Source organism: Tupaia chinensis, unplaced genomic scaffold (genome assembly GCF_000334495.1).
Source record: "Tupaia chinensis unplaced genomic scaffold, TupChi_1.0 Scaffold143757_1, whole genome shotgun sequence".
Lineage (NCBI taxonomy): Eukaryota > Metazoa > Chordata > Mammalia > Scandentia > Tupaiidae > Tupaia > Tupaia belangeri.
The window spans coordinates 332,300-357,987 of record NW_006203606.1 but is presented as its reverse complement, the minus strand read 5'-3'; the positions used below and the strand labels follow the sequence as shown (position 1 = coordinate 357,987).

Here is a 25,688-nt window from a genome sequence, read left to right as displayed (position 1 = left end):
TTTTTTTTTTTTGAGAGGTTTTTGCTATAGGGCGCATGCACTCACCAGAAAGAGAGACAGAGAGACAGAAAGTGAGAAATCACCCCCCACGGGGGGATGGCCATGCGGCAATCCCTTCTGCTCCATTCTCCTCTCGGGATCTTGGGCACGCACACACATGCACCCAGCATTGAATTTAAGCCACTGGGTCCAGGACTCGAACTGTGGTTGACCACATAGGAGTCCAGTGACATAGCCATTACATCATCTGCTGGTCCCATGTAATAACCTTTTTAAAGACCCTATGTCCAAATACAGTATAGTTGTATTCTTAGGTAGTGGGGTTAGGGTTTAAACACCATTTTGGAGGACACAACTTGGCCCATAACAGAATTCTTAAGACCATCTGTAACTTGGTTAGAAAAGAAATTATTTTTTTTGGAAAGACTACTCACAGAATCTGTAAGAAGCCTGGAAAACGAATTGGTAAACAAAAGAAGCAAGACATAATAGCAAAATATGCAAAGGTGTAATATGGATACTGCCACCAGCTTGCCACCAATAGACTTGTAATATTATACATGTATTCTTTCAATACCCTGAAGAACTCCTGAGCTCACCGGAGTTGTTTCTCCTTTTTAAAGACTCTCGGCATTAAGAGGGGATTCTCTGTGGAATAAAGTAATGGGAGAAACTTGTCCCTTTGCTTTTAAAACAAACAAACAAAATTGTAAGAGAGATTTTTGCTGTAGGGCGCGTGCACTTGCCGGAAAGACAGAGAGACAGGAAGCGAGAAATCATCCCCCAGGGGAAATGGTCACCCAGCAACCCTTTCTCCATTCTCCTCTTGGGATCTTGGGCACCCATGCACACGCGCCCAGCAAGAGTTTAAGCCACCAGGTCCAGGACTTGAACTGCCATTGACTATGTGAGAGTTCAGCAACACAACCATTATGCTACCTGCTGGTCCCTTAAAGAAAAATTTTAACGTGATGAGTAACCCCTCCCCAACACACAGGAAAGTATCTTCGAATGTATTTTTTTTTTTTGAGAGGTTTTTGCTATAGGGCGCATGCACTCACCAGAAAGAGAGACAGAGAGACAGAAAGTGAGAAATCACCCCCCACGGGGGGATGGCCATGCGGCAATCCCTTCTGCTCCATTCTCCTCTCGGGATCTTGGGCACGCACACACATGCACCCAGCATTGAATTTAAGCCACTGGGTCCAGGACTCGAACTGTGGTTGACCACATAGGAGTCCAGTGACATAGCCATTACATCATCTGCTGGTCCCATGTAATAACCTTTTTAAAGACCCTATGTCCAAATACAGTATAGTTGTATTCTTAGGTAGTGGGGTTAGGGTTTAAACACCATTTTGGAGGACACAACTTGGCCCATAACAGAATTCTTAAGACCATCTGTAACTTGGTTAGAAAAGAAATTATTTTTTTTGGAAAGACTACTCACAGAATCTGTAAGAAGCCTGGAAAACGAATTGGTAAACAAAAGAAGCAAGACATAATAGCAAAATATGCAAAGGTGTAATATGGATACTGCCACCAGCTTGCCACCAATAGACTTGTAATATTATACATGTATTCTTTCAATACCCTGAAGAACTCCTGAGCTCACCGGAGTTGTTTCTCCTTTTTAAAGACTCTCGGCATTAAGAGGGGATTCTCTGTGGAATAAAGTAATGGGAGAAACTTGTCCCTTTGCTTTTAAAACAAACAAACAAAATTGTAAGAGAGATTTTTGCTGTAGGGCGCGTGCACTTGCCGGAAAGACAGAGAGACAGGAAGCGAGAAATCATCCCCCAGGGGAAATGGTCACCCAGCAACCCTTTCTCCATTCTCCTCTTGGGATCTTGGGCACCCATGCACACGCGCCCAGCAAGAGTTTAAGCCACCAGGTCCAGGACTTGAACTGCCATTGACTATGTGAGAGTTCAGCAACACAACCATTATGCTACCTGCTGGTCCCTTAAAGAAAAATTTTAACGTGATGAGTAACCCCTCCCCAACACACAGGAAAGTATCTTCGAATGTAGGGTAGCAAAAATGAATTTCCGTTTCAATTACCAAATCTACTGTCTAGTGACCCAGGTCCAAAAATGTATTTTAATGTATAATAATTAATGTAATTATTTGAAATTGCTATATCCAAGCAACACATTCATAGTCATCTGCCATTTGGGGTTGACACTATTTTTAAGTTCTTTTATGTGGGGCATTTACTTCAAGTTTGACTATTCTCAGTATTTCCTCACCTATTGCAATCATGGGGACACTCGAATATATATCCCTATTATGCTAGATTTTTGAGTTTGCAATCCATGGACTCACCTTCTAGCTATTTTGTGTAATTTTAGTTCAAATGATTAAGTCAATAAGGAGTAGCGTATGCAGCCCTGTTTTCATTTGCTATTGGAGAACACAAAAACACATGTATCTTATTTCAAAAAGCAGTCAATTCAAGTTAGACTTCATTATTTGTATAGTTTATAAAGAAATGAATAAGGGGGAAGTGCTACCACAGTATGTACTATCAATATATTCAGAAATGTGTATTTTCCACTGGAGTCAAGGAAAACGAAAGATGTTTTTTCTTTACCTGGATTACAATTCATGGAAGAAACAAAAGCATAGGGTAAAGTGAAGCAGAAAGGAGTTAAGACTGAAGCCACTATTTTAACGTTATGAGATTTTTAGCATCTATGTAACTTCCTCATATTTGTTTCTCATAATTCATCCCCTCATAAAAATAATTACCAATAAAACTCTTTGAAAAAACAAAGCTCAAAGTGTACCTTTGGGAACACTAAGAATAGGAAGTTAAGACAATATTCTACTCTCACTGGAAGTCTTAACGGATTCCCAAAAACGTCATATGAAGCTTACAAATTCTGCATATACCATCTTATACAAGTACTTGAGCGGACATTTTAGCATCATTGGAGCCTTGCAATCAATCTTCACCCCCTAAGCCCAGGGGTGACTATGTCATACCTGCATACCTAGGTATGACCTTTTATGGAGACAGTTACTAAGAAATAATCAATCGCACTAAAGGGGGCTTATACTTCTCCCTATGTAAATTAATGAAAAAAATTAAAAACTCTTTTATCAAGTAAGAAAATTCTTGGCTTCACAACGTTTCCTAACAAAAACAATTTTAAATAATGAACAATGTAAGAAAAAATGACAGTTAAGCATTGTACAGTATTAACTAGTCCCATTTATTCATCCATCAAGTACATTTTCAAATAGGACTTATCAATACTTTGGTAACATTAGGTGACACGTATGTGGGCTTTGAGATCAGATTGCCAAAGTTAGAATGCCTGGCTCAGTCCAGAACATAACCCTGATCATCATCTTTCTCATTTCCCTACTTTATCTATAAAATGTAACAGCAAGAATTCCTACCTTAGTGTGCGTGTGATAACTAAATGAAATAATGTATAAAATTGTTCTGCAATTTCTGGCCTTACGAAACACTTCAATTAAGCTCAAACTAACTTTAACTCAACTAAATTCGGTTACTTTCACATTACAGAAGGGCTTTTAGGAATCATCCAGGCTCTTCCCCAAAGTCCAAAAATAACCTAATAAATGACATAGTATTTCAAAGGAGCTGGAAGTGCCTAGTTCTCTGGGATGCCATCCCTCCCGCTCTTTGAGTGAAAGAACCCTTTCCCACTTCCTAATACCCCCTCACTGGAATCTGCAGCACACGGTTCCTGCCGTCCGGCCAGCGCTCAAGAAGGTAGTGGTGTAACCTGGCCCACGAAGCAGCCTTGAGTTGCTGCGCCTGCTCGGTGGTACTCCGGATGAAGTGGTGCAGACGACTATTAACCCGGGTGGCAGAAAAAGCCTCCACTCGAGGTACAGTTGGACAAGGGTCGCCCATTCTCAGTGAAAGGTACCGAAAGGAGCACAGACCCGCACGGGTCCCACCCTCCAGGTCCAGATTCATTCTTAGGCCTGCGTCAATAAGGGTGTGTGTGCGACATCACGTGTGACGCGCAGTCATTTTCCCACGTCCCGCCCCTGCCCCTCCAGGCCAGGCACAGCAAAGGCGCAGGCGCAGCTCCGCTTCCGGGCGCCGCTCCTTACCGCCCACAATGCTCTGCGGCACCGACCTGTCGCAAAGACCGCGTTTCGGCGGCGAATGAGCGACTCGCTTTCCGTGCGGTGAGGCGGCGACGACTGCTCGGTTTTCCTCCTCCTCTGCCGCGGGGCCAGCTCCCCTGACGGTATCCATCTGCCCTTAAGTCTGGCCGGTACCCCTTATCTCCGCAATGCCCCCTAAGAAACAGGCTCAGGCCGGGGGCAGCAAAAAGGCGGAGCAGAAAAAGAAGGAGAAGATTATCGAAGTGAGTACCCACCCCCTCCCCCACTCACGCCGCGAGCCCTCGAAGCAGCAGCCCTGAGCTCCTGGCTGCACTGACCTCCGCGCTCACGTCTTCAGGGCACCTGTCCCTCCGTCCGGCTCTCCCTGGCCCACTGCCCCTTCTGGAGCCCCCTGATGACGCTCGCTGTCTCATTGCTATAGTGACTCTGGTGCCCCCGCACTTGGGCTTTGCTTTTTCCGCCCACACACGCGCGCCTTCACCCACCCGGCTTCAACGTGACCACCCCCCTCCCCAGGCTTGCCCCAAGGTTTTGTCGTTTGCTGGTCCCCTCAAAATTGGAGAGGTCCTAGGGTTATGTTTAAAGAATTACTCCGATCGGGCGAGGGGCTAGTCTTTCTAGAAGGCCGATTCATGACAACTATTTGTATTCTTCATTTCTTTACTCATCACCCTGGGGTAGTACTCCCCCGCCCCAACAGATTATTATTTCGTGGCTATTTTGATCCACTTCTAAACTGTTTAAAGTCCCATAGAGATTGGAGGGCTGTTTTTATTTTTTCAGATATTAGCCCAGCGTTGTGTACATAGCGCTTGATACCTGTATTCTGAGTTAGATCAAATAGGATAACACTTTAAGAGATTAAATGTCATTGTCACTAGTTTTGTTAAATGCCCTTACCTCAGTTTGATTTTGATTTAACACATATGTTTTTGCACTGAGCCTTTAGCCCTTTAGTTGCTGAGGAATGCTATTGGCGTTCTTATACTTTCTATCCTTGTTTTCTAACGACTCGTATCAGCGAGTTTCCTTAAGAGAGAGAACCACGGTTGTCACTCCGTAAATATATATGGCTCCTAAGAAGATGTCTTCCCCACAATTTCTAACTATTAATTTTATTTATTCATAGTTAAAAACAAATAGTACTAAGGGTATAATCGGAAAAGACCATTTCCCTTAAAAAGGTTTATCTCAATATTACGTTAATGGCTTTTGGTGGAATAATTAACTATTTAAACAGGACCAAAATGGATGTTGGGCACTTTGAAATGCGATATTTGTTTATAACTGATGATTGTTTTTAAATATTTAGTTTTGGTAGCTTTGAAAATTAGCAGTGAAAGTCCTTAATTTCATTTCAGAACTTGTTTTTGTCAAATTTGACATAATTTTTAAAGCGCCAAGTTCCAACTGTAAAGTAGAACCTGTCTTCCTGTTGCTAATTTGTACTATTGATAACTGTCATAAAGTACTATAGCCATTTAAAAACAAAATGTCAACACCATGCCTGTGTTTATATCACTCTTTTTTTTTTAACAATCTGGATTCCTGGCACTTTGGTACGCTTTTAAGGATAGTGATCTGATGGCATTCTAATGTTGTGTAAACCAAGGACATATTAGGGATGTTATTTGTTTGTGTGTGTGTGTGTGAGAGAGAGAGAGAGAGAGATTTAGTTAACATAGTAGACTGTAACACTAAGTAAAATTGTCTTAAGGACATAAAAATAAGTATCGCATAACATTTGAAATACACTTTACATATTAAAGAACTTTATGTATGTGTATCTGTTTGATTTTTAATTGGTAAGACTGATATTTTTGTTTTAGGAAATGATATGTGAAAGTTATTTAGTATCCTACCAACTCTTAAAATGATACAAATGTTATGATACCATCCATCTTGTAACAAGATTAGTTGTAAGGCAAAGAGAAAGCAACTTAAATTTCATTAATGAAGAAGTAGCAAAAGAAAAAAGCAAAAGAGGATAATTCATTCTTTAAGTAACAAAAAATACCAAGAGAGTGCTGAAATAAGCCTGGTTTTGTGTTGTTGTTTTTTTCACATTTAATATATATGATGAGAATTTACTTGTTTTTGTTTTTAATGGTAGTAAGGTTTTGCAGACTCAAGTATGCTACATTGTTGTTTTGCTATCACTGGAGAGTTATAACAACATTGTAAATTGTACTATTAAAGCATTTGTGAAATTTACCTAAAGGCCAGTGATATCTCAATGATTGAGAGATATAGTAAATTCAGCTCCCAGTCAACTTTCATCAACAACAGCACTTTAACAATTTGTGTGTAGATTTATAAAATTTCAACCAGAAATGATTTTTAATCCCAAAATATTTAAAATTTAAAGTAAAATATATTTTATAATGAACTCATAATGGACATAAATGAAACCTAGTTCAAATAGGTTTTGATTTCTATGTTTTAAGTTTTGAAGGAAAATATTAATACTACTTTAAAGTCCATTTTCATGGAAATATTAATACTCATTTTCAGAGTCTGATTAAACTTCTTTTGGAAGATTTTATAGAAAGATGATTTGAAGTTCTAACTTGATTAAAATGAATAAATAAGTGCTTAAAATAAGTAGTGGTCTTAACTACCTTTTCCTTATTCTATACCTTTATTGCTTCCACTGCTCCCGTGAAAAACAACATGGAGCTTTAGTGAACTGTTAAGTGAAGAAAGTAACAAAACACATGAGAGGTAGCATAATTTAATGAAAGGAGCACCTGTTTTGGTATCCAGTTGACCTGGATCTAAATCTCATATTTCAAATTTCTGTACCTTTGGACAAGCTACATGATCTATCTGAGCCATAATTCTCATCTATAAAATGTAGCTAATTCCCATAGTATTTAAGAGTTGTGAGTTAAATGAGGTAACTTACATATGGAAAGTGCTGTCCTATGGCATATACCGTATATTCAGTATAAATTAGCTATTAAAAAGAGCTAGGTAGGGGAAGTAATCGTAGAATGACCTGTCCTGTCTACATGGTGCTTACTTCCCTCTGACCTGAATAATTTTTATTACCTACATTATTTCTATGCCGTTAGACTCTCCCAGATTTTATTAGTTTGTTTACATGAATAAGTGTTCTATTTCTGAAATGAATATGTCAAAGAAGGTTATGGTTCTGTTAGACATTAGTCTCAAAAGCACCATGTGCTTTCTTAGAGCTAAAATTTAATGACAGATTGAGTCAACTTTAAGCAATAGAAAAGAAATAACCTTTGGAATTAGGGTGAACAATAAAGGCTATCCAGGAAAGGACTTGTAGCAGCAAGGAAATATTAATAAGAACCTATAAATATGGGATCCAGGTGTATTTAAAAAATGAAGAAATTACAGTTACATATGAATAACTTCACCTGAGGTCCACTGCTGATTGCTTTCTAAAACTGGATTAATCAGTTACAGAATATCAACAATACATTTGACAGTGTATTTCAGGGAAAACTGATAGGGTAAAACAATGTCAGCTCTGCTTACTCTAGGGTCCCAAGAGGTAGACCCCGGTTCTTTTGCAGTGCTATTCAGTACTGATCTGCGTCTTCCCACTCACCACCTCCTTTTCCCCCATAACATCTTACATTAGGAATGGAGGATGAAGTATTCTAAATCACAAACCATCCCTATGGAGGTATTGTTGGTATCCCAGATCCACAATAGGGTATTTTGAAAGCTTTTTGTGTACCACTAATTTGATGACTTAACCAGGTTTTTCTGGGAAGTATTGGGTTGGGAAAGTCACAATACATTTTTGCATAGAAAAATACATTATGATTTTTCCAACAATGTAATAGTTTTCATGATGCAAAGAACCAGGACTTTGCTTAGAGTGCAGTGTAACTTGGTTCAAATATTTTGTTACTTAATGGGGAATGCTTACTAGACCTAACACAGTGTTTAGGGGTAAAATAGATAAGAGAGAGAGACACACCAAATGATGTGTCCGGTGTTTTCAGATATGAATTCTCTCAATACTGTTATTTTCCATTTCCAACTTGTCCACGTAGGAGATGTTCTATACCTATAATTCAGTCATCCTTCTGTAGCCACAGAGGATTGCTCCCATGAGGCCAACCACAGTTCGAATCCTGGACCTGGCAGCTCGCTTTCTCACTTTCTCTCTCTCATCCTCTCCCTCTGTGGTCAAATTAAAAATAAATAAAGTATAAAAGAAAAAAAAGAATTATTAAAAAAAATAATGTTGGGAGATGGGTGAACAGGTGGTTAAGACATTGAACTCCCACATGGCTAATCACAGTTCGAGTTCTGGACCTGGTGGCTTCAGAATCATGCTGGATTTGTGTATGTGCGTGCCCCAAATCCTAAGAATGGAAGAGACGAGACTGTAGCATGGCTATCCTCCCAGGTGGTGATTTCTCTCTCTCTCTCTCTCTGGCAAGCACATTCACCCTATAGCAAAATTCTAAAACAAACAAGAAAGTTAGAAGTAGTTAAGACTACCTCTACAAGAATAGGAAACGTATTTTCTAGGGGATATTAAAGAAAACGTATTTTCTAGGGGATATTAAAGAAATGGATTATTATCTGTTGAAGATAAGGTGTATATTCTCAACTGGACTGGTGAGAAATGTATACATGTTGGAATATTCACTTTGCAAGCTAAGTGACATGTGATTGAATGTATAAAATAAATTGAAACATAAAATAAAATGATTATAAATAAAATAAATGAAGAGCCCTCTCTGCTTCTGGACACTAGGCACTGATTATTGCCGATTTCCATCTAAAAGCTATTGAGAAAAGTCCTTTGTATTTTCCTAATTTTTGGTGGCATCAGGCAGTCCTTGGCATTCCTTAGCATAGATTTTGCCAGTCCAGTCTTTCTACCTCTTGTTTCACATTGCCTTCTTTGTGTCCTTCCTCCTCTTCCTACAAAAACACCAATATTTGGATTTATGGCCCACCCTAATCTATTATGACCTCAACTTATTATAACCTCAAAGACCTAATTTCAAACAAAGTCGTGTTTAGGGTTAGAGGGACATGAATGGGGCAAGGTGTGGGGAAAAACATCATTCAACCCACCAGAACCCCCAAACACACATGCTTGTGCAGTGGCTTCTAAATGTCTTTGTACTGCATACTTATTTTTTTTTTCAATAGGGTGTGTGCACGTGCCAGAGACAGAGAAAGTGAAAGTGAAAAAGTGCCCCCCGGGGAAGATGACTACACTTCATTCTCTTAAGATTTGGGGTGCCCATGGCATGTTTTTCAAGCTGCCAGGTCCAAGATTCAAACCATGCAGTAAGCCACATGGAATCCAGACACCTTAATCTCCATGCCATCTGCTGGCCTGCACTGAATACTTTTAAAATATGCATAGATAGCTAAAAATGAAAATTTTGACTAGGATGTGGTGAGCATTCTGTAAATGATAGCTGCTATTAATAGTATTCTCAAGTTAATAATATTTCATATTTAAATAAGGTTTGGTTTTTAGTTGGTTATTTTCAACTTTAATATGGCCATTTTAGCAACAGCTAGGAATGTGTACATTTCATTAGTTTGATTTCTTTATTGAATTGTTCATAAGAGGATCCAAAAAAGTCCAGAACTGAATGTACCTTTTTCATACTGATGCAGTGTTCCTTAAAATATGTTTAGTAGACCATAATCTCTCAGCATTCTCTCATAAAAATTCATTTTGAGATAAATTAAGATTTGGAAATACTTCCCACTATATCCTCTGGTAAGGGTTCTAAGATATCTTGTACTTAACGAATTAAGAATCCTATTTATTCAAGCATTTCTAAGTCTGCACATCCCATAAAAATGGTCTTCCAAAATGCACTTTGGAAAAAGCATTATGGGGTAACAGGTTTAATGATAGAAGTGTATGATTGAATTGTAAAGGATCCTGGGTGATGTTTTGAGGTCATTTGTTGCTTGATGTGATGTTTTTGTGTTTTTCATGTCTTTGTATGACATAAGAAAGAACACTTTTCTTATTAAATAAAAGAAGGAATCATTTTTAGGTATCAGGAAAGTAGACATTAATATAAATTGCTAAGATATTTCTATGTTCTGTCTCATTTAGGACAAAACTTTCGGTTTAAAAAATAAGAAAGGAGCGAAGCAACAGAAGTTTATTAAGGCTGTCACTCATCAAGTTAAATTTGGTCAACAAAATCCACGTCAGGTAAATAATTTAAATTTCCATATTTTATTATGGTTATACTATTATATAGTGTCTTACAGATTAAAATGGTTTGTGTTCTCATGTTATTTCAAAATGGTATCCTACCTAAAATTTTTCTCATCTTGTCTTTTTTACTCAGCAGTGCTTCTTGGATATGCCTCCAAGCCATTTTGGTAGAGCTCTCATTCTAATTATGGCTTCATACTTTGTTACCAGTACAAGTGTGCTATATCATCCATTTCACTATTTATAGGTGACCATTTCTGTCATGTTACTAGCTTTCTGACACTAAGAACACTTTTTTTAAGAGAGATTTTTGCTATAGGGTGCGCACATTCACTGAAGAGACAGAAAGCGAGAAATCACACCCCCCACCCCCCTCCAGGGCAGGTGGCCACTGCACAATCTCTTCTCCATTTTCCTCTCAGGGTCTTGGGCATACACGCTTACACATCCAGTGAGAGTTTTAAGCTTAACTATGTGGGGGTCCAGCGACATAACCATTACACCGTCTCCTGATCCTAAGAACAGTTAGCAAGAAATATCGTGTGTATATATATATATATTCTTACATGAGTTTGTGCATTTAATTCTGTGCATAAATTATCTAGTAGCCCTTTCCAGATCAATAGAAATTAGTTTCTAATTTTAATAAATTTACCTCTACTTTCCATAGAGGCTATATTGCTTCACATTTTCATTTGCAGTGCAAGAGTAATAAGTATTAGAGTTCTTTTTAATTTTACCCAGTCCTGATAAGTATAAAGTATTATCTCATTGTTAGGTTACCCCATCATTACTAGAGAATATCTTTTCATGTACTTGTGAGCTGTTTGGATTTGCACTTCTGTGACTTACCTATCAAATCTTTGGGTGTTTGGTTATCTTTTTCTTGTCAGTTTATGAGTTTTATCTTTATCTGTATTGCAGATTATTTGTGTTGTTTCTGTTATTTTTTATGCAACAAGTCTTCTTAGATTTTACATTTCCAGCTACATCTAGCTTTTAAAAATATGGTTAAAATGTCTCCCCTGTCACTGGATTTTGCATGTTTTTCTTAGACTTTTTTCCTAATTATTTTATTTTCATAGTCTGTAATTTGTCATATAAGTAAATTTTATTTATCATTAAGTTTGTTTTCTTTTAAATGAATAGCTTTCATGCCAGCGGCATTTATCCCACTGAATCAAAATGCTGCTACTGGCAAGTATTAAAGTCTCAAATATGTTAGGATCTATTCCTGAATTCTCTTTTCTATTCTTCCTGTCTGTCTCTAGTGTCACATTCATTTCTGTTATAGTGGCCTTCTACTGTATTCTGTTAGTTAGAAAGGCAAGTTCTTTCCACAAACTATTACTCCTTTTCCTTTTTTGCTATTTATTCTTTAATATGATTCACAAGTTATTTTATCTATTGGCAACTTAGAAAAAAAAAAAAAAACCTTAGGTTCTTTCTTTAGGTTCTTGAGACCTTTTACACGTAAAGATTTTATAGAACATGGGTCTTTATTAAGTACTTTTTATTCCCACCATCCTTTTATCACATTTTCTAACTTTATTTTTTAATACAGAAGAAAGGAATTAATTTTTCTAGTGTTTAACTACAAATTTTTCTCTTTAGAGAATACCAGAATATATACTTGTGAGGCAGTTAATCCCTGTCTGAAACAAATTTCTCTGATTTATACTGTCTGCAAATTATTGCCCAACTTTCCTCTCCACTTAGCTTGATGCTAGAGCTATCATTAAAACTTGCTCTTCCAAGATACTAACTTAATAACCTGGTATAGTAAAAACATACGCTCAGACCTTGGAGTCAGATTCTCTTACCTTTTTCTCACATGATCTTAAATCATTTAGCAACACTAGTCCTTATATATATAGTGGAAGGGCAGTTATCCTTTGTAGGGTTTCTTTGGTGCTTAATTGAAAATTTAAGTCTTCCAACAAATACAGGTATGTTAGAAAAATACTCTTTTTTCCCTTAGCCCCTTTGACAGTCCTGTTCCCTCTCTCCTGACTTTTTTTTCTAGTGGAAAGTATTTTGAGTGGTGATTTCAGGTATCATAGACCTGGAAAATCCATCAGATTTGTAGCAGTAGTTAAGTTTGATAGGATCAGTGTTGTGGTTCTGATACTCTTGAGTAACTAGGCTTTCATCTGTGAACATGGAGTATCTAACTGCCATATGTAACTTTGGAAATGAGCAGCAGTCCTGCTCGTAGAGCTGGATATAAGGTGCTTTGTCCTAGTCCCAGCATTGTAGACCACAGTCGTTCTCTATATCTTCTCCAGACATCTCTCTCCCCACAGGTAAGGAGTCAATGAGACCAAGGGGATAGATCCACTCAGGTTTTACACCAACTCTCCACAGCATCTCTGAACCTTCTTTCAGGGCCTGGGAAAGCCTCTTCTCTGTGGTCTTTTTTCATTCAGAGTGATGTGTGGACAGAGGTTAGATCCATGCCATTTCCTCACCTACACTTTCCACCTCTTCCTCCAGATAAGGTGGGATGAGACAATCTGAGAAGAGGAGCCAGGGGCTGACTCTCTTTTTACTGCCATGGTTCAGTGTGGAACACCATGGAGCCTGAGCACTTTAATTTGAAACCTGTTCTTCCTAGTCATAAGGGTATAAACCATATTTATTTAGTGGTTTAATTTTTAACTTTTAAATATTTAAGATAGAAGGTTTGTGGACTCTAGGCCCCACAAATGGTTGATGGACCTAATGAGCAAAGAATACTTTTATTGGGACCAGCAGTTAGCATAATGGCTATGTCGCTGGACTCCCATGTAGTCGACCGTGGTTCGAGTCCTGGACCTGGTGGCTTAAACTCAAGCCGAGCACGTGTGTGTGCATGCCCAAAATCCCAAGAGGAGAATGGAGGAGAAAGAATTGCGGCGTGGCTGTCCCCCCTGGTGGTGATTTCGCGCTTTCTTTCTCTCTGTCTCTCTCTTTCTTTCTGGCGAGTGCACGTGCCCAATAAGAAAAAACCTCTCCAAAAAAAAGAATACTTTTATCAAAAATAAAGTGATTTAATTTTTTTCCTTTTAAAAATCATTTTGTTTAAACATAAGCAACCATGTGATCAGAGTCAGGATTTTAGGTTCGTTTGACCTAATTCATCTATTCTTTTCCTAAAATTTCCTCTTTCTTGAACTTTTCTTATCATCATTTCTACCAGTTTGGTTTTTTTTTGATCTATCTAGGACTTATTAGGTTCTCTTGACTCATTCAATATTGTACTCTTCCAGGAATTGCCTTTTGCTCTTGGTCCTTTTTATGCTGTTCTTGAGTAATCTCATACACACCCAACATTTTAATCAATTATTATCTTTTCACTGGTATTTCTAAAGTCTTTATCTCAAACCAGACCCTCTCTGCTTTCATTGGAATCACTGTCCATGTCCAGCTACCCTCTAAATAGCTTTACCCATATGGCTCTGTAAGTGTTTCATACTTGTTATGTCCAAAACTGAGCTCATCTTTGCCTCCTACCCTGAAACTTGTTCCTCCTGTATTCCCTGTCTTGTTTGACAATACTAACCATACATGTGATAATCCTAGACTCCACCTCTTCCATACTTTAGGTTCAGTCATTTAGTCCTATCACCTCTGCCTCCTAAAGAACTCTGTCTCATTTTCCCCTTCCTTACTACTAATGCCCATTTTTGTTTGTTTGTTTGTTTTTTGGAGAGGTTTTTGCTATAGGGCGTGTGCGCTCACCAGACAGACACAGAGAGACAGAAAGCGAGAAATCACCCCCCGGGGGGATGGCCACGCCACAATCCCTTCTCCTCCACTCTCCTCTTGGGATCTTAGGCACGCACGCACACGCACCCGGCGTGAGTTTAAGCCACCGGGTCCGGAACTCAAACCATGGTCAACTACGTGGGAGTTCAGTGACATAGCCATTACGCCAACTGCTAGTCCCACTGCTAATGCCCATTTTTAGCTCTTGTGATTGCTTGCCTACAGCAATTGCAGTAGCCTCTTTGCCATCATTGTTGGATTTCTAGTTGATTCTCCACAAAGCTGCCATTGTATTTTTTATAAGATACCACCTGATTTTGTCACAGAGTAACTTTAAACTACAAAGTTGTACCCTGTTACCTGCTAACACAGGCCAAACTTGTCATTGCCTTTTCTCACACCTTGTTCCTCTGGTCCCTATGTCTTTGCTTTGGCTGGCTCTTTCTGCATTCCTTTCTTGCCCATTAGAACTCATCCATAAGATAATTTGCTAAATGTAATTTTCTTAGGCATATAGACATTCTTTGTTCCCAGAGCACCATGTATTATATTAGTTATTGACATGTCTATCATTCCACTAATTTCTGAGCTTCTTTAAATAAGCATCTTTGCCTTTTCATCTTTGTATTCCCTGTCACCTAACATAGGACCTGACATATAAATGTTTGGATGAGTCCTCTAATCATATTAGGTATGTAAATTGTGTGCCCAGAATGATGTTATATGTCACCTTTTTTTTTTGTCATTTAATCTCTTGTATTTATGTAGCCCAGTGTTTTTCCACAAGAGTGCTGTAAATATTTTGGGTGGTCCAGTTCATTGTTTAGTACTATACATTTTAGGATGTTTGCATCTCTGATCTTGAGTGTTTCCATACACTCACGGTAAGTGGTCCCTGCTTTTACAGGGAGAATATCCCAGGTGAAAACCATTTGCTATTGCTGGGCATGTAGTAAATGCTTAATAAATGCTTGTTGCCATAAGCTTTTGAATATGCTTTGACTAGGCATGATACCACATATACACACACACACCCAAAAAAAGTTTATTACAAGGTTTTAGCAATTTTACTTAATAGTTAACCACAACATTTAATATACACTGCAGGGCCATTGTAATACTAATGTTAAGTGGCATAAGGACTGCAGTCTTATGAATATGCAAATATCCTTGTTTCATAAATAATTATTGTGTAGTAAAAACAATTTTGTAAACAATCAAATTGACATGTTCAATCTGGGAATATTTTAGGTAGCACAGAGTGAAGCTGAAAAGAAATTGAAGAAAGATGACAAGAAGAAAGAATTACAGGAGCTAAATGAGCTGTTCAAACCTGTAGTTGCTGCTCAAAAAATAAGTAAAGGTAAACTTTAAACTTCAGAGGTATTATTTTTATCAAATGTGGTTCATATTAAAACTCTTGAATTTTTTTTATTTTATTTCTTTTCTTCACTAGGGCTAGGGTTACCCCAGCAGTCCCTCTACACAGCAATCCTTGCCCCAGCCTCCCAGCCAGCCAGTGTTAATCACAAGCACCTGTCCTGTGTTCAGTTTGACCCAGTATGTGAACCCAGGCCTCTCATGATCAGTATCTCATCGTGGAAAGCTCTTAACTCTGTCACTATGTCTGGACCCCTGGATTTGTTTCAATTTATTTTATTATCTTTTTTTTTTAGATTATAAGCCAATTGTGTCTGCTATAAAAATGGTATTTTCTTTGTCGAAATAATCTACCAATAGCTTGCTTATACTTTCTCTGTGTGTGTGCACAGCTACTTACTTTACAACTATAATTTCAGCCACAATTAAGGCAAAATTAAGGAGTTAGGCATTACTAATTATATTATCCAATCCTTAGTTGTAACCAAGGCAGAGCTATAGTTGGGTAAAGTTTAAGTCCCATATTTTGGGCAGTATTCTTTCATATATATTTGTTTCTCTTGTCTTCTACCTCTGACTCCAGCTATGAGTGACTATGGCATAACCTACGTATTTGTTTCGTTCTCCACTCCTGCAGTCTCTTTAAGAATGAAAGAAACAAAAATAGACATCAAATGCTACAGACAAAACTTTAAAGAAGTGTTTTACTAATAACCTAGAAGTGATATTTTCCTCTCACATCAGTGACTGGAAAATAAAAAGTTAACCAAAGTAATTATATCCCAGATAAAAGTTATTTTTAATGAAGTAGCTAATTGTAATTGAAACCCTGTATGCTGTCTGATATAGGTGCAGATCCCAAGTCTGTGGTCTGTGCATTCTTCAAGCAAGGACAGTGTACTAAGGGAGATAAGTGTAAATTCTCTCATGACTTGACTCTGGAGAGAAAATGTGAAAAAAGAAGTGTTTACATTGATGCAAGAGATGAAGAACTTGAGAAAGGTAATTTTTTTCATCATTTGCTCTACATGTCTATTGCTTTTGGTTTGTTAGTAACTTGAAGAACATTTCCATTGTAGTATGATTATGTTTTATAAAGAAACTTAATTGGATTTGTTGTCACTTTTCATAAAATTTGAATTTACCATATTACACCCTTTGAAATGAAGATAGTTTAAAAATCAGTTACTTTGCATTTTTCTGTATCCTTTTCTTCTTATACTATACTTGCATTTGCCTGAACTGTTGGGGAAGCTTTGATAAATATTCCCACAACACTGTTTATTCCTGCATTTGGTGTTTTAAAGAAAAATGTGTTAGATCATGATTCTTAACACTATTCTTGTCTTTTTAAGGAGTTAATGTTTTCTGGGAACAGTAGATAAAATTACATGATGTAAGGACAGCCAGTGACATAGTTATTGGGACAGCTAGATCCACATGGCTGACTGTGTGTCAAGTCCCAGATTCAGTGGCTTGAAAAACACACGAGGCATGCATGTGTACATTGCCATCATCCCAAAAAGAGGAAGAAATGAGGGAGAAGAGATTAAGACATGACTTTCCTCTATAAGCAGTGCATTTTCACTCCCCCCCCCCAACCCGTCTCTCCCTTTATCAAGTGTACAGACCTTCTGACAAATTTAAAAGAATTACAGTTTTTAATGTCCATATGTCTTTTTATTTAGATACTATGGATAATTGGGATGAGAAAAAGCTGGAAGAAGTAGTGAACAAGAAGCACGGTGAGGCGGAAAAGAAAAAACCAAAAACTCAAATAGTATGTCCTTTTCTTGACTTGAGTTGCTGTGGTATTTATCATTAGGGAGAATTATGTGGCAAGGTATTTGCTGCTATTTTCTATCTGGATTATTTAAGTTATTGGAAAATTTCATTTCATCAAGATGAGGTGCATTGAGCTTTGTTTTTGGGATTTACAAGTTAGGTTTACTAAATTAGATTCTTGGTCAAAATAGGTAGCTTAACCATGTGATTTAATTCCTTTAAATGACATTTCTTGAGATCATCTTATTTTCTGAAATTTAACAATACAATCGCATACTTAGATAATTTTTTTAATTTATTCCTTCATTGAACATCTCTATAATGTGGCTTTTCCACATATGCATATATGACACTCAAGTCAAGGATATTACTATATACATCATTTTCAACAGAGAAATTTACCTTCTTTTCTCTGTACAGTGTTTCTTCCTTTTTCTTCTCCCATACATCCTCTACCATCTATTTTTCTCCCATGCAGTCTCTGGTGTCTACACTTACCCTCTCTAGTATCATATTTTTAGATCTTTCTATTTCTGCCATAGAGTCCAGACATTCAGTATATATTGAGTGGGGATATACAGTATGTGTCTTTAAGTTTGGCTTATTTCACTTAGCATTATGTTTTCTATATGCATCCACTTTGAATCAAACAGTAGGGTCTCATTGTTCCCTATGGCTGAGTAATATGCCATAATATATATATGCTGCAGTTTTTCAACCCAGTCATCAGTTCTTAAGCACTTTGGTTGATTTCATATCTTACCAATTGTGAATAATGCTGTAATAAATATGGACATGCAATAGTTTCTCTGACTGTTTTCCTATCTTTTGGGTAAATACTATGGAGTGGGATTACTAGGTCATATGCTAATTCTATTTGTGGGTTTTCGAGGAGTCTTCATACTTTTCCCACAATGGTTGCACTAATTTACATTCCCACTAATAGTGCATGAGGGTTCCCTTTTTACCACAGTCTCGCCAGCACATTTGTCATTCTTTGTTGTTTTCTGTTTTATTTGTTTGTTTTGTTGTTGTTGTTGCTTTGATCATAGCCATTCTGGCTAGGATTAAATAGAATCTGCTTGTTTTTATTTGCATTTCTTTTATGACAAGGGAGACTGGACTTTCTTCATATGCATTTTGGCTACTCATGTGTCTTTCATGGAGAGTTGTCTGTTCACTTCATTTGTCCATTTTTTTAATTGGATTATTAGTTTTTTTATAGGAACACTGCTTAATTCCCTAGATGTTTTTATTATTAATCAGATAAGAATTCTTATTTTATATCATGAATGGAGGGAGACCTGCTAAGCTTAATGATTTTTTCCATTTTAATAGTAGAGAGAATTTTTTTAATTGCAAGATTTAAAACATTATATACGAATTCTAAAATGTGTTTTTGGTAGATAGTGGCTATAATATACCAGGAAACGTTACTTTAAAAACTTGTGCCGGGCTGGCCCCTGTCATGGTGGTGCTTGATCTCACAAATCCATCTGTGCAGTTCAAGTCCCAGACTTCCTGGCTTGAAAAACATCCCAGACACATGTGCATGTGTGCCCAAAATCCTAAAAGGGGAAAGGAAGACAGGATTGTGACATGGCCATCGTTGGGGGCACTTTCCCTCTCTTTCTCTCTCTTTTCTTATAAACTTATGTGCCCTCCAGCACACTGAAAATAAAAACAAAGAATTGGTACCTTATTTCTCAAACTCTGCATTTATGTACACACATTCGCCTGTAGCACAGATACTATGAGAAATCTTGTGTGCTAGAAAAAATCTTAAATCCTAGTTTCATAGACATCTGTTACTTTTTTTTTTTTCAGGAAAAGAATATTGCTAGTTGATTTTTCCCTCTTTTTTGTAAAACTTGTTATCTGAAGAAGCTTCAATACAGTTGACTCATGTACTCTTTCATGTTTGGAATGGTCATTGTCCTTTGTGTTCCTTTTACACCTTGCTCCCTTGCAACCCTGATGTAGGAGACTGCCTACATAGTGTTTATATCTTTACGGCATGTGATTAGTTTTTATAGGAAAGATCAAACAAAAAAAATCAAACTTTGGGATTGTATTTACAAGGCTAACTGAAACAAGTATTTTTCATATAGTTCAAAATGTAGAACTATGTCTAAAATAGAAATTTCATGATGATCCTCTCTGAATGGAATTTACCATTGTGAAATATTTTAGGGTCAATTTTTATTTACATTTCTGCACTAAAAGGTGTTCTGTTCATGAGCACCTAGCCTCAGTATGTGAATGGAATGTATTTACTCCTTATACTTAAGCATTTACCTTGGAAATGGATTACACTGAACCACTACTTGTGAATAATTTTTGTCTTTTTAGGTGTGCAAGCATTTTCTTGAAGCTATTGAAAACAACAAATATGGCTGGTTTTGGGTATGCCCTGGAGGTGGTGATATGTGCATGTACCGTCATGCACTTCCTCCTGGATTTGTCTTAAAAAAAGACAAAAAGAAAGAAGAGAAAGAAGATGAAATTTCATTAGAAGATCTCATTGAAAGAGAGGTAACTATGATCTTTTTCCTACCATTAAAAAAAAAATTGAAAGCAGTTCAGCCCCATAGCTTCATGGTTAAGGGAGCAAGATCCCATATAGCTGGCTGCTTCAAATCCTAGCCCTGACAGCTTGAAAAACAGGTTGGGCACATGTGTGCATGCCCAAAATCCCTGCAAGATGTAGGAGAAGAGATTGTAGTGTGACCCACTCTATTGAGAGGTGTTTTGTCCGTTTCCTCTCTCCCACTCTTCTCTTTTTGTGTCTCAAAAATGCAATGCCCTCTGGCAACGAGAAAAAGCAATGAAAGTAGTATTTGTTGTAGAATTCTAACATTTACCACTTGGGGGCGATAGCATGTTATTATGAAAGGGAAAAGAAATATAACCTCTTCCCAGAGTTGCCCTAACTTTTACCTGCCGGGGTCCAGCCTCGGTGGTGGTTGAGACTCGTACACAGGAAGGCGACATGGGTGATCAGGAACAAAAATTAGACAAAGACTTCAATGCCTCTTAGCATGTTCTCAGCTGGCTACAGCCAGAGCTAGCTCCAGACTGCAGCCCAGTGGCTATTAAAACATACGTATTTATTGAGGGATGTTTAGGAAGTAAGGGGAGTGAGGGGAAGTGAAATTTTACTTTAAAAAATAGGAAATACAAACCACGGAAACAATCATTATAAAACATGCTGTTTGTCTTGTCAGATCAGGTAAAATCAATCACAGTTCTCAGGATAAGGAAGTTCATTTGTCTGTTGTATTTTCTTCTTAGATCTTGATTACTGGGAAGGGTCTTTTGAAGAGGGGGCTTGCAGGAAGCTTGATAACTTCAGTCCCGGGCCAGGGCAGCAACATTGCTGTTTACAAAGGCCTAGATAGAAATCTTGTCTTATTAAGTAGAGACACAGTTAATATATGGACTATCTATATATTACAGCTAAAGAGGGTGAGCCTATTACCCATATGGGAAAGGAAGATGATCTTGTAGCTCAGGAGACAACACAGGATGTTTTATTAGCAGTTTTTCATAGTCAACAGCACTTAGATGAGAAACTCTTTGTAGTTAAAACTACCTGTTGCTTTAGATAAGAGCTCCCAGCTAAGATAGTTAATCTTTCCCTGGAGCCTTCAGGTTTGTTCATCCTATTGTCACCAGCCAGGCTTTTCCTTTCTTTATAAACCCATGGGTTCCTGTATTTTATTTGCTGAGTCTGTCAGTTAGTGAGTTCTTTTGTTTTATCTCTGAGTCCCTGTCATATGGTGAGTGCACTGACTTGGCCTAGCATGAGTTAACTTTGGCCTGCAGCTTTAACAAGAGGTATTTACATAAAACTAGCCTTAAACTAACTTAGTCTACATATGCTTCTGATGCTAATTTGGCTTATACTAACTTAACCTGTATGTTAATTTTGGCTTAAAACAGGCAGGTGGGGGAGTCTCAAACTACATTCCTACAAGATCACTAATTGGCTTTATTGTAATGGTTGGGGGTGATACTTTTACCCTTGCAGGGTACCATAATAACAGTAAAGCTCATGGCAGAGAAATTGAGTGCAGGCCAGTACAGAGACACAATGGGGGGCTCGTAAACCGCAGGCCTTGCCTCGCAGTTTCTTCCCAGTCCAGGCCTTGCCATAGGGATGGGAGGCAGCCTCTTTACCAGCTTATGTTGTCTGCATGGCCCTGTCATTTATTCTTGTATGTTTGAAATGTAAATTTAGTCAGCAATATTAGCAAATTATAACATTAATTTTAACATTGTGAAGCTCTTTTCTAAGTATTAAATACTGGCTATTATCATATTATTCCTTAAGATTGAGTTAGTGAAAACTGTTTAGTTGTCAGAGTGATTGAACTTGTGGTTTTACATCTTTTTCCTGTCTTCTTTTCCTTACCGTTATACTGATCATTGACATATATGTGGGAAGATTCTACTGTGCTTCAGTTTTCTAGTTACATATTTTATCCTCATGCCTGGACTGAAGAATACTAATTCTGTGATAGAAGAGAACAAGCACGATTGAATGATTGAAAAGAATCATGAACTGTTTATCTTTGTCTCAGTACAAAAGACATCATAATTCTGTAAATTAGCATATATAGTTACTGAGAGTGACATAAAAATGTAGACATTATTGGAAATAGAGATTTAGGGTTGTATATTTCAAACTGTCTGTTTTACCTATCTTGGATAATTTAAGTATGTTATGTAAATTCCTAATATTGATTATGTGCACTTGTTCTTAAATGGACAAGATACACAGGATGCAATATACTGTAATTAAAAATGTAGACTTGGAACCAGCAGTTAGTGTAATGGCTATGTTGCCGGACTCCCACGTAGTCGACCGCAGTTCGCATCCCGGACCCAGTGGCTTAAAACTCACGCCGGGAGCGTGTGCGTGCATGCCCAAGATCCCGAGAGGAGAATGGAGGAGAAGGGATTGTGGCTTTACCATCCCCCCTGAGGGGTTATTTCTCACTTTCTGTCTCTATGTCTCTCTCTGTCTGGTGAGCGCACGTGCCCTATAGCGAAAACCTCTCAAAAAAAAAAAAATGTAGACTTTAGCGTCAAGTACGTATGGGATTATTTGTGCACTAGTTTTACCATTTGTTGGGTATTAATCATTTTTTGGTTTTCTTCGATATTTTGCTATAGGGTATATGCATTCACCAGAGAGACACAGAGACAGAAAGCGAGAAATCACCCCCCTCCCCGGGGGATGGGCATACCACAATCCCTTCTCCATTCTCTTCTTGGGATCTTGGTCACATGTGCACAAGCACTCAGCGTGAGTTTTAAGTCACCCAGTCCAGAACTTGAACCACGGTCGACTACATGGGAGTCCAGTGATATAACCATTATGCCATCTGCTGGTCCTGGGTATTGATCTTTGATAAATTTCTCATCATCCTTTGTTTGCTGCTTGTGAAGATCAGTGTGTTAGCATGTACATAGAAATCATTTAACACTGAATACCTGGCAGATGTTCAAGATTTATTTTTCTATGTATTTATTATCTGATTATTGACCCTGAGGAGCAGGTGGTGTTTGTTTAATTTTGTTTCTCATCTCCTGAGGAACATAAATGAAACTTGGAAATTGTTGTGACTTTTTTATATTTATTACTTTCAGTACTTGGTTCACATTAAAACAATTTCTCATGACAGGTTTTACTCCTATCCAATGTTAAGAAACTAGTTCAGAGTACCAGCAAAATAGCTTAGTAGTTACATCACTGAACTCCCATGTAGGCAACCATGATTCTAGTCCTAGACCCGGCGGCTTAAACTCACACTAGGCACATGTGCATGCATTCCCAAGATTCCTAGAAGGGAATGGAGGAGAAGGGATTATGGCATGGACATCCTCCCCTGGGGCGTTATCTCTCTGGCCAGTGCACATGCACTATAGCAAAATTCTCTCAAAAAAAAAAGAAAGAAAGAAAATTAGTTCAGAATAATGTATTTTAAATGTTTGTATCTCTGGACACTCACTTTGCTTTTAGCCATATAAAGTAAAAATAAATTTTTTTATTCCAGATTTAGTATGTTTAGAATAGTCATAGGAAAAGAATTAATTGCATTAAGAAAAAAAACTGCCATTAAACACTATTACAGGTAACATTTGAGGGAAAAAAATAACATGGGGTTTTTTTTTTGTTTGCTTTTTGGCAGCGTTCTGCACTAGGTCCAAATGTTACCAAAATCACTCTAGAATCTTTTCTTGCATGGAAAAAAAGGAAAAGACAAGAAAAGATCGATAAACTTGAACAAGATATGGAAAGAAGGAAAGCTGACTTCAAAGCAGGGAAAGCATTAGTGGTATGTCTCAGATTCACCCAAATTGATACTTTATTCTTTCTTCCATTTATAATTTCTTTATCATTCATGCTTTTGTCCTGCACTAATATATTTATGTGTCTGACTAGATCAGTGGTCGTGAAGTGTTTGAATTTCGTCCTGAACTGGTCAATGATGATGATGAAGAAGCCGATGATACCCGTTACACCCAGGGAACAGGTGGTGATGAGGTAAAAGAAAGCTTTGCATCTCTTCTCCTTACGTTAATGAGAAAACAATAGGTAGAAAAGAGGATAGCAATGTTAAGAGCCAGGAACGTAGGAACTAGAGTAATCTCAGTTCAAATCCTTAATTCATCTGTGGGAAATGACTCGCTCTAGGCCTCCACTATAATCTGTAGTAGGAGATAATGATAATCTTTACATCACATGGTGCTTGTGTAAGAGATATGAGTTAATAAATTAATAGTTCTTCATAGATAGTGCCTGGTATATGATTCATTTAACTGCTTAAAGTATGTTTTTATCCTCCCTCTAAAAGAAAAAAGTCTTATTTAGTATTTTATGTCATAAAATAGGGATGGAGAACTAATTTAAAAATATAGAGTAAAACCATATACTCTTTTGATTGAAGGCAAATTTAGTAATGGATAACTTACTCATCTTCTATGTAAGTTATAAAATTTTGGCTTCCGAGTTGAAAGAGAATGTTATGCTCCGTATGTAAAAATGTGTTGTTAGAAAGAAGCTTTAACTATCATAGTGCTATTTTTTTCCATGAAGTTTAGATAAAAAAGTGAATTTTGCAGTAGCCAACCATTTTTTCATTTGGTATGAATGATAATTTGTTATATTAATAAATGTCCAAGGTAAAAGACGAGTAATTTATGAAAAGTTGCTATTTCTAATTGTTTTCTTTTCTGTGTGTTGTTAAAGGTTGATGATTCCATGAGCGTAAATGACATAGATTTAAGCTTGTATATCCCAAGAGATGTAGATGAAACAGGTATTACTGTAGCCAGCCTTGAACGATTCAGCACATATACTTCAGATAAAGATGGTAAGTATGCTAACTTTTACATAATTCTTAGAACTGTCTAAAGTGGTTTAAGCCAAGGTTGGCAAACTTGGATGTCTGCAGGTACCAGTTTAGTAACACTCATGTGTGGTTTGACCATGTATTAAACTAGTATAGTAGAGACTGGGTAGATAGTGAAATTATTGGGTTGTCAGGAAAGTCATGATGCATTTTTGCATAGAAAAACAGAGACCAATATGTCATGACTTTTCTGACAACCTAAGTAATTGAAACTAAAAGGGGAGAAAAATGAATTTGGAGATACAGTTATTGAGCAGTTTGAGACCTCATGGATTTGAGATCTTTTTAGTTATCAACGGTGCCATTAATTCTAGAATATTGTGTAGCCATTTGCCAGAGAAAACAGTTTAAAAATCATGTGCATTGGTAGCTCAAAGTGAATGAACTCACCCATGCACAGTTTGAAGAACGTTGTGGAACACCCTGCAGACTTCATTGTTTTAGGGTAGGTGAAAGAGGGAATGCTTAAGAAAGACTCAAGTCAAAGAAAAATTAAGAAACAGTTTTAGAAAAAGAAGTAGGATAAAAATTACAAATACTTCATTAGTTACAATTAGGTGTAGAGTTTTGGAATAGGGTGCCAGTTTTCATCAAGACTGAAGTGATTCTAAGACTGAGAGACTAAATTAGTATAGACCACTCTCTCTGAGAGGGAGACCTGGTCATGGGAAGGGCATTTTAGGATATGAGAAATCTGAATATATCTGTAGGCCTGAGGGAAAGCCTGGTAGAAGAGAACTGAAGATGAAAACTTAGTTATAGAAACAAGCCTTAAAAGTTTAAACAATGAGTATAAGAATGGGGAGAAGGTTGCCTTAGGTGTATATGGAGGTGACTGTTGGTATAATGTATGTCTTATTTGCCCTGAGTGAGGGGTTAAAAGAGAAGGATAAAAGTTAGGCATGCCTGCTGTAGGAGAAAAAGACATAAAGAAATACTAAATAAAGGCAAAAGCAGACTAAAAGAAGGATAGTAATTATTTTTACAATAAAAAACACAAGCTTAAGTTTTTTGCCATAGGGCACATGCAG

The 25,688-nt window shown here is 37.5% G+C and overlaps 1 protein-coding gene across 1 annotated transcript in view; it reads left to right on the top strand.

Moving 5' to 3' along the window:
• The first annotated feature begins 4,149 nt into the window (after window positions 1-4,149).
• Window positions 4,150-25,688, top strand: part of ZC3H15 (zinc finger CCCH-type containing 15) — a 23,572-nt gene continuing 2,033 nt past the window's right edge. Inside the window, exons 1-9 of the mRNA XM_006164902.3 lie at window positions 4,150-4,361; window positions 10,211-10,312; window positions 15,320-15,431; window positions 16,298-16,450; window positions 17,137-17,228; window positions 19,586-19,768; window positions 23,434-23,580; window positions 23,688-23,789; window positions 24,495-24,618. Coding sequence (XP_006164964.1) covers window positions 4,287-4,361; window positions 10,211-10,312; window positions 15,320-15,431; window positions 16,298-16,450; window positions 17,137-17,228; window positions 19,586-19,768; window positions 23,434-23,580; window positions 23,688-23,789; window positions 24,495-24,618 — 1,090 coding nt within the window. The 5' untranslated portion in view covers window positions 4,150-4,286. The remainder of the gene's footprint in view (window positions 4,362-10,210; window positions 10,313-15,319; window positions 15,432-16,297; window positions 16,451-17,136; window positions 17,229-19,585; window positions 19,769-23,433; window positions 23,581-23,687; window positions 23,790-24,494; window positions 24,619-25,688) is intronic.